The 10,485-nt window shown below is 42.7% G+C and overlaps 1 protein-coding gene across 1 annotated transcript in view; it reads left to right on the top strand.

The window, feature by feature from the left end:
- The window catches only part of bcl11ba (BCL11 transcription factor B a), a 48,957-nt gene extending 38,704 nt beyond the window's left edge, over positions 1-10,253 (top strand). Inside the window, exon 3 of the mRNA XM_030045033.1 lies at positions 8,211-10,253. Within this exon, the coding sequence (XP_029900893.1) occupies positions 8,211-10,222 (2,012 nt within the window). The 3' untranslated portion in view covers positions 10,223-10,253. The remainder of the gene's footprint in view (positions 1-8,210) is intronic.
- Positions 10,254-10,485: the final 232 nt, after the last annotated feature.

Here is a 10,485-nt window from a genome sequence, read left to right as displayed (position 1 = left end):
GTCGGTGCCCTCCTCTCCTCAGCCTCTTCAACCCTCCCAAACCCAAACAAGTGGCGCCTCCTGCTCGCCCAGGAACAAATCCACACTCCAAATAATATTAAGTCTCCTCAACTTGAAAACACAAGTTTTCACGCTGCCCTTTAAGCCTTTTATGACTTGATTGAAATAGACACAGAAGAGTTGGGTCGAGGTTCAATAACGGGACTGAAAGACTGAAATGTGGGCAAAAAGTTAAGCCTTTCAACGTGAACAAAGTATAAACTGATTCCATTTGGGAGCCACTTGGAATAGAGACTGAGCCACGCACCAGTTTCCACCTTTCATATCATCATTCATGTTTTCCTTCCCTAAAATCAATTCATAATAATTCTTGATCCTTTAACCCTATAAAGCCATTTGTATCATATATGATACACATTTTCAATTCCGTTCTTTGTTTTCAGTTTAATCAATACTTGACCAAAATCCTGTTGTATACCTTTGAACACTTCCCCTGTTCACCCTGGACCATACCATTGGCACTTCAAGTACATATCATATATCATACACCAGAAAGGTTGTGTAATAACATATTTTTTGATTTTTATATATATATATATATATATATATATATATATATATATATATATATATATATATATATATATATATATATATATATATATAAATAAAGGGTTCAATTTCAAAAAATTGGAATTTTCTGCCAATTCTTTCATAGCTCAGGCTTTACAGGGTTAACTTTATCCAAACCAGAAAATCAAAGTGTTTGTGGAGAGTTCAGAAAAACACAGTGCATGCTGGGAAGCTTGCTCAGGAGTTTTTGTCTTGCGCAGCTATTATATGATAAATTGGTGAGATGCTCTTTAACTCATTTTAAGTCACAATTCATAATTATAAGATACTTAGCACATCTCTATATGGTGAAAAAACAGCACTGAGACATCAACACGACTGAGGAGGATTTAGCTGAACTAACTGCTTTGGGCTTTTTTTTTTCTTTTCTTTTGTTTGTTTTTTTTTGACAATCCACTTTCTCAACACTGGCGCTCTCCCCAGCCACCGGGCCAGAGAAAAATGATACTAATAATTTGACGTAATAATCTGACAGCGCTCTGCCACTCGCCACATTAATCGCACACTTTGTGGCGATCGGTGCTTCCTCCATAATTGTAGATAGTGACTCACCCTCCCTCCTCCTAGTCCACCTCTCTCTCTCTTTCTCTCTCTCTCTCTCTCTCACCCACTCTCTGTCCCTCTGTCCTCCCCCCAACTGTAATAGCAGTGATTTAATTTAGCTATTTAACCTGTAATTCTGGCAATATTTATTGAGGAGCGAGGGGGAGAAAATTGGGCCATTAGCCGCCCCAGATGAATACACTGAGATGAAAATGAACGCCGCTAACTGCCAGTTGACCTTCGCACCGGATTTCTAGCCATTTTCTCTCTCTCTCTTTTTTATTAGCAGCAGCCACAGTAATTATGGCAAATTGAATCATAGTGAAAACCGGAATCAGTCAGTAATGAGAGTTTTATACTGTGTGGAACAAAACCAGGCAGCGGGACACTGAGGAATACCTAGACACAACTGCTACTGGAGGAAAGGAGGGATGGAGGGATAGAGGGAAGGAAGGAAGGATGGAGGACTGGAGGAGGGATGCCAGTGTATTTGTCACTGCGTATTGTCTCTGTTTGGATGTTTCTGCTCCATATGGCTGCTGCTGGAAGACACACACACTTTCTCACTCTCTCTCTCTCTCTCTCTCCCACACACACACACACACACACACACACACACACACACACACAGACAGACACACACAGAAATATGCACGCGAGCGCAAATGTTCACAATAAAACACACAATGTCTTGGATGGAAAATGCAGACATATCCAAAGATGAATGTGTGCATGAATTCACACACACGGCAAGCATACAGTACACACAGAGCGTGCACAGATGCACATATACATCCGCACACACACACACACACACACACACACACACACACAAAGCAGAGTGCTACAGTTGTATTTATAATAGAGAATTCCTACACACTATGATTACACATTATGACATTTGGCTGCTCAGCCTTGACACAACTTCAGCTGGCAAAATGTGTGTGTGTGTGTGTGTGTGTGTGTGTGTGTGTGTGTGTGTGTGTGTATGTCCATAAAATTATCAACCCTTTTTGAGAAATGAGAAAAAAAAAAACTTGTATTATCCACGACAGCACACATTTTCCTTTCCTCTCACACTCTTCCAGAATGGCTCTGCAGCCAGTGTGTGTGTGTGTGTGTGTGTGTGTGTGTGTGTGTGTGTGTGTGTGTGTGTGTGTGTGTGTGTGTGAGTGAGAGAGAGAGAGAGAGAGAGAACGTGGGCCAAACAAAACACAGGCAGAGGGCCAGACCAGGCTTCCACTGATAGAGAGAGAAAGACTAAGACTTTAAACACCAGAGAGAAGTGAGAGAGAGAGAGAGAGAGAGAGAGAGAGAGAGAGAGAGAGAGAGAGAGAGATGCAGAATGGTGGCTTTAAATGGATTCTCCTCAGTGACAAACTGATGTTATGTCACCATGTTAATTCATCTTCCTTCACTCCTTCATTCCTCCTTTCCCCTCTTGGCTTTTCCTCTCTCTTTTCTTCCACCTCTTCCAAGATCATTTTCTTTTGTCCTGTTCTACCTTTTTCATCGAGGTGATTTCTGCTTCTGTCTGTTTCCCGGTCCAAAAATCCTGCGTCCTCTCAAAGGAATGTTTGGACAATTATTTCTGTTCAAGTTCTTAAAATTGTATACTAGATTTGCATAATTTATGAATTTATGAAACTCTAAAAGGCCCTCTGATGAATATCTGGCTTTTTTATTTATTTATTTATTTTTTTTTTTAGCCCTGTTTAAGTCAGCTTTCATTCATATAAGCTGAAGTTAACATTCTGTTGGAGCTATGTTAATTTATTACAATTGTCCTAATTTTTGTAAAAAACAAACAAACAAACAAACAAAAAAACCACTTAGCTTCAAGGTACTGAAAATACTGGGTAAATACAGTATCATAATTAGCAAAAAAATATACTACAATAGCAATTAAATAAGTGACTTAGAAGCTAAGTTCAGCACTATCACACAAGGAGAAATATAGGAGAAATATTTTCTAAATAATGTTAGGCTACTTATGTCCATCTACCAAAAAATGAAACACCTTTGTCAAGAATTTGCCACCCAGTTTGACATGAATTGTGGAAGCTATTTACATTTTGCACTGGCTTTTTAAATCGTTTAAGTGCAGCTAGCTTGCTGCAGCCGCAGCGTTAGCCGGGCTAGCTAGCAGACAAAACGCTGCATCCAAATAAAAAAAAAAAAAGGAAGCCCTCAAATGTTCTTTTCTCTTGATTTTTCATATCCATCTCTCCTGCCACCCGAGAAATATACAATAATAATCCACACATTTTCAGCAAAATTTGCAAAATTTACTGAAAATTCCAAGGTAGAAATTAAACAGCAGGTAGGAGATGATGAAAACTTTTTTTTTTTTTTTTTTTACAAATGGCTGGGCTCTTTTGGTGAATTTAGCGTGTAAATCATCCACCAAGCAGCACTCACTGTAATGAGTTCTCACCTTGGAGAAAGACTTGGCACTGCACTGTGGTGGATTCTGGTGGAGGGAGGTTGTGGTCAAACCACACTCACATTTTAGTCGACGAAAAGTCTTGGCGTTTTAGTCTAGTTTTAGTCAAAGAAAATCCAAAGTATTTTAGTTTAGTTTTAGTCAATAGTTTTAGTCAATATTCTTTTTTAGTCTTTGACCTGCATCATATTAGCTTTTTTTTTAATTTAACAACATTTTAAATGATTATTTTAAAAATGTAAATTACTTATCAAACAGACCTAACAATTCAGCTACCAATGAATGAGCAGTAGTATGCATGTGATAACACAGATTGAAAAATAAGCCGAAGTGATACCTCTTCTTTGAATAGACAAGCTAAGCCAGTGTGCTGCTGTTAGCCAGTGACTTCAGACTTCAGACAGCGCCACACACACACACACACTCCGGCATGAGCACACAGCAGCGCAGGAGGAGAAAAACTAACGCGCATCCAATTCATGCACTTTCTGGATTGTAATTTAAAAGTCTATGACGAAAAATATGACTGATATCGATGTACAGTCCGGGCCAGCGTTGCGTTCAAGTGCAACTCCACAAAGGAGGACAAATAAGCGTCCGGCTTGAGGCTGCGCCGGACGCCGGACAAGGCATTTAAATTCCGGACTGTCCGGCCTAAATCCGGACGTATGGCCACCCTACTCCGAGCACTGACTCTGTCTGCGGCCTCAGCCAGTCACATCACCACAGCTCTGCTCAATTAGCTGAATTTATCTGCAAAGTAAAGCAAATACAATTCTAGCATTTTTGTTTCTATGCTGTGACAGCTGGCAGGAAGAGAAAGTGAACTGAGTTAACCTTTTAAAGCAATGAAGAGCTGAGGAGAGGGTGTGTGTGTGTGTGTGTGTGTGTGTCTTTTGTGTGTGTGTGAGACAGAGAGAGAGGGAGAGAGAGAGAGCAGGGTGAAGAGATGTTCATGGATGAAAAAGACCCCCCCCCATCTCCCCTTATACATACACACTCACACACTCACAAAGGTGATAAGTCAAACTGGCTTTGTGTTGGTGTGTGTGTGTGTGTGTGTGTGTGTGTGTAAGACAGAAAGAGACCGAGAGAGCGAGAGAAAGGAAGAAAGCGGCTATACAGATGTCTAGGAATGAGTGTGTTCTCTCATTCACACACACACACACACACACACACTCCATAAAACATAGGCTCTGTGTTCTACCAAATAGTGATGAGCAGCTCTCTCTCTCTCTCTCTCTGCCTCTGTTTTTTCATATGGAAATGGGAAATAATGGGGTGATTAAATAGAGTCGTATATTAAAGTACAGCTGACATTAGAATTAGCATAATGTGCTCTCGCCTCAGGCTGCATACTTTATTTGCCATCTGCGTTGGACTCCCATCCCCTGGGAGGGCACACACGCACACACACACACACACACACACACACACACACACACATTTCCCCCAACAAAACCACGACCCACTCCCTCCATTACGGCTGGAGAGAAATGGCATTTTGGTGCAACAAACACTCGAAGCACACACATGCTCTCTCTCTCTCTCCCTCTCTCTCTCTCTTTCTCTCTCATGCTCACCCCATCGCTTTTTAATTGTTGGGCAGAATTGAATGTTGCCCCCCCCCCAGTCTTCTGTCAGTGGACAAGAAGTTCAGCTAGAGGATGGAGGATCCTCATACTCTTTTTACTCACGGATCAACCAGAGATAGATAGATCGAGAGAGCGAGAGAGAGAGAGAGAGAGAGAGAGAGAGAGAGAGAGAGAGAGAAAGAGAGAGAGCAGTCTGGTGGTTTTTCTTTTTTCGGAGGGCTTTCTTTCAGCAGTACATCGACTTGTGTGTACGAGAGCTCTTGTTTTCATTGTGTGTGTGTGTGTGTGTATGTGTGTGTGTGTGTGTATGCTCTGTCCACTATAATTAAGTCAAAAGGCTTTACAGGACTGTGGAGGTGAACAGCTGTTCCGCCTCTCGCCTCTCCTCCTTAACACACACACACACACACACACACACACACACACACACAGAAACATGAGGGAAAAAAAGGTGTTAAAGTTGCCTGTTGAAGCGTGAGCAATAAAACAGAAATTACTGACAGACAAATTTGAAAGACAAATTTGTCTTTATATATGTATATATATATATATATATATATATATATATATATATATACATATATAATTTCTGTTTTATTGTGTGTGTGTGTATGTGTGTACATGTATACACACACACACACACACACACACTATTCACTATTAAGGTTTTACTACATGCTTCCCCTCTGGAACATAATAAAAATAAAATATACACTTTCATATATATTTATTTTTATATGAATTTATATATCACTTTATTATTGTTTCTTTAGATATTTATTTATATATGCAGTAATGTATTTACTTATCTGTTTGTCTTTCTCTGTATATATTTATATCTTTAATTATTTATTTTCTCTGATACTGAGGGATCTATTATTTCATTCATGTAGTCATGAGTATGTTTTTTTTTTTTTTCATCTAGGTATTTATATATTTATTTACTTACTAATTAATCTTGGGGGCATTAAAAAAAAAAAAAACATATTTTCATTTGGATAGTGAAAGGTGGTGTCTCTTCATGTACAATTGTGAAAAAACATATTTGTGTGATTATTATACAAGGAACTCATGAGTCTGATCCAAACTCCTCCTCCAAGCATCCCCCTCTGTTATAATTCTTTGTATGTCTGTGTGTGTCATTACGCATGTTCACGCACAGCCGCGCCCCCCCCCAGACACACACACACACACACACACACACACACACACATGCACACACAAAGTAAAACAATTACAGTGGCATATGTTTTCCTGAGTATCTGAAATTGGTGTATTAGGTCAGAACAGCAAGCTTTAATTTAATAAATAAGAGAGCAAGAACAAGAGCACAATTACCATTATCTGTGTGTGTGTGTGTGTGTGTGTGTGTGTAATCCCTCTAGGAGTGCTCCTTAGCCTGCTCAGCATCTTCACATCTTGGTTGTGTAGTGATGTGTTACTGCAGCGGAAACACATTCCTTTCACATTGCAAGCACCTGTGTGTGTGTGTGTGTGTGTGTGTGTGTGTGTGTGTGTGTGTGTGTGTGTGTGTGTGTGTGTGCGTGTGTTTGTGTGTGTGCATGTGTGTGAGCGATATAAAAACTCTACCATCAGTTAGTGATTGCTGTTACAAGTTCAGATCCATAGCAAATCTCTTTCTATCAAAACCTTATTGATTTGTATTGGATTTTCCATGGACAAGAATGACTGAAGCATGAGATTTGGTTGCGCTTTGACAGACATTTGTTAGGACTGATTGACAAATTTGCCTCCATCTTCTCTGAAGCAGGGAGGTAAATGTCTGCTGCAGCAATGATGCTGCTCAGTCTTTGTGAAATGACTCGGTCTGTGATTGCAGAGTCAATATTTGAGGTCCTCTGCTGCATGTAGAACAAGTCCCCACTGACTCAGTTAAAAGATGAACACCGGACAGACAGTCTGTTGTGAAAATAAAATAATGAAAGGACGTTTGGAGAGCTAATAAAAGGGATTTACGTGTTTCTTAGCCAAAATTTATGGAGTATTACAGACTGTGATTGGTTTCGTTGGACTGGCTCAAAACACAAAAACAGCCCTCTGGTTATGTTTTGAATGCTAATAGCTTAAAAAATAATAACCTCCACAATCATCATCTCTTTGCTCTTTTTACAGCTCCTTGCTATCCATCTTTATTAGAAAGCATTTATCTTGATGCTCTCGTTTATTTTTCCCTCTCTCGCCTCTTTTTGTTTTTAATCCCCAGAGGAACAGAAGCCTTTATTTGCTGGTGTGTGATAAGTCTTCCTTAAATCACACTTTAAGTTGTACTTCCTCCATCTACAGCCATATTAGTTTGGCATTTCCAGCTTGGCAACTATTACAGTCTCTCTGCTTGGAGGGGATCCCGGCTTTTTAAAATCATATACTCGCGCACATGCATCTACCATCACACAACACTGAGGCCCAGATGCCTGAACACACAAAGACAGTCACACACATAAGCACGCACCATGCAATAATTCAGCAGTTTGTCGTAAGTGAGAGATTAAGCAGCACTTATAACATGGATCCAGTGTGGGCCAATCCAACGTGACTGTGGAAATGCACTTGTCAAATGTGTGATAAGTACATCCTATTTATATGACAGCATGATGAGCCAAGGCCATTTCAGCTACCAGGAGGTATTAGACAAAATATGTAGCATACACAGTTATCACATCTCAATGCCTTTCAGCCACGAAAAGTTTGCACACTACAAATAAGACATTTTTGAAATGCCATTGTTAATGACGATGTGAATTATGTGAATGAAGTCATATCCTTTCATGTTAGGCAGTTATACTTTGACCTGCTATAGCTCTCACAGGCAAAATCCATGTTGTCATATTTGACATATGCTTGACATCTCAGATATTCCTTCCATCTCTGACTGAAGTTCCAAGAGCTTTGTTTAAATTAGCTTGTCTAATCTTAAAAATATAATGAATTTCTTTGTGTGTGTGTGTGTGTGTGTGTGTGTGTGTGTGTTGCAGGTGGCAGGGATGAGCCTTCCAGCTATATATGTACCACATGTAAGCAGCCCTTCCCCAGCGCCTGGTTCCTGCTGCAGCATGCCCAGAACACCCACGGCATTCGCATCTACCTGGAGTCCAACCCATCTAGTGCTGCCCTCACCCCACGCATCACTATTCCCCCACCCATGGGGAATGAGTCCATCCCCCAGTCCCCGCTAACCAACTTCTTGGGGGACAACAACCCTTTCCACCTTCTGAGGATGACAGGCCCCCTTCTTCGGGAACCTCCTCCAGGCTTTGTGGAGAACCGCCTCCCCAACACCCCTCCGTTTGTCAGTCCTCCACCCCGCCACCACCTAGATCCCCATCGGATGGAACGCCTTAGCGCCGAGGAAATGGGCCTCATCTCCCAGCACCCTAGTGCCTTTGAGAGGGTGATGCGCCTAACACCCATGGCCATGGAGTCCCAGTCCATGGACTTTTCCAGGCGGCTGCGAGAACTGGCGGGAAACACCAATACCGCCACACCACCATTGTCACCCAGTAGGGCCAACCCTATGCATCGACTTCTAAATCCCAACCCCTTTCAACCTGGGCCCAAGTCACCCTTTCTGAACACCCCTCCCCTACCACCGATGCCCCCTAATAGCACCACACCACCCCAGACACAGAACAAGGTCAAATCCTGTGAGTTCTGTGGTAAGACCTTCAAGTTCCAGAGCAACTTGGTGGTTCATAGGCGCAGCCATACTGGAGAAAAACCATACAAGTGCCAGCTGTGTGACCATGCCTGCTCTCAGGCCAGCAAGCTGAAGCGCCACATGAAGACCCACATGCACAAGGCAGGATCCCTAACAGGGCGCTCTGATGATGGACTGTCCACCACAAGTTCCCCTGAGCCAGGCACCAGTGATGTGACAGGTGAGGGTATGAAGAATCGCGATGGGGACTTCCAGGGTGAAGGTAATGAGGAGGAAGAAGAGGAGGAGGAAGAAGAGGAACTTGAGAATGAGAGCCGGCCAGAATCCAACTTCAGCATGGAGTCTGAGTTCTACCGGAACCGGGAGAATGGCTCTAAGCCACTGTCAGAAGAGAAGTCATCAATTGCCCTTGGGAAGATGGTGGAGGGCGTGGGGCTCAACTCTATACAGCAGTACAATAACTTGATTGTTGACAATCGTAAAAGAATGCCCTTCTCCAAGAGGAGCTCGGATGGCCAACGAGATACTGGGGATGAGGACTCAGTGGCTGGGGAGATAGACCACCATCACCACCACCAGCAGGAAGAGAGGACAACAATTAATGGCCGGAACTGTGGCTCTGGCGACTCTTTCTCAGGCCTGTTCCCCAGAAAGCCCACCCCCATCACCAGCCCCAGCCTGTCCAACTCCTCAAACAAGAGGATCAAGATTGAGAAGGACCTGGACATTCCCCCAGCGCCCCTCATTCCTTCTGAGAACGTCTACTCCCAGTGGTTGGTGGGCTATGCTGCCTCACGTCACTTCATCAAAGACCCTTTTCTGGGCTTCACCGACTCCAGACAATCTCCATTCGCCACCTCCTCTGAGCACTCGTCTGAAAATGGCAGCCTGCGGTTCTCTACCCCTCCAGGTGACCTGCTGGATGGCGGCCTTTCAGGCCGCAGCGGCACTGCCAGTGGGGGCAGCACACCTCACCTGGGTGGGGGTCCTGGTCCGGGTCGACCCAGCTCTAAAGAGAGCAGGAGAAGCGACACCTGCGAGTTCTGTGGTAAGGTGTTCAAGAACTGCAGCAACCTGACAGTGCACCGGCGCAGCCACACTGGAGAGAGGCCCTACAAGTGTGAGCTGTGCAACTATGCCTGTGCCCAGAGCTCAAAGCTCACGCGCCACATGAAGACGCACGGCCAGCTCGGTAAGGAGGTCTACCGCTGTGACATTTGCCAAATGCCCTTCAGCGTGTACAGCACTCTGGAGAAACATATGAAAAAGTGGCATGGGGAACATTTGATGACCAATGAGGTCAAAATTGAACAAGCAGAAAGAAGCTAAGCCAGGTTCCCTATTTCCATACTTTGACTTTTAAAAAATACAAAATGGGGTAGCTGGATACTCTTTTTCTGAAATATTAATTTTTGGTTAATTTTGTGTTTTTGCCTAAGAAACTGCCAACTGAGAAAAAAGTGAAAAGACAAACAAAGATCTTAACACCAATTGAAGCTGTCTAAACTGCCTCATTTGGCGTTCCTTTTTAAACAATCAATCAGTTGAGTCATAACAATGTGGAGCCTTTAACTGTGCAATAATTTCTGTAT

Source organism: Myripristis murdjan, chromosome 22 (assembly GCF_902150065.1).
Source record: "Myripristis murdjan chromosome 22, fMyrMur1.1, whole genome shotgun sequence".
NCBI classification, from domain to species: domain Eukaryota; kingdom Metazoa; phylum Chordata; class Actinopteri; order Holocentriformes; family Holocentridae; genus Myripristis; species Myripristis murdjan.
This window is presented reverse-complemented; position numbering and strand designations above follow the sequence as displayed.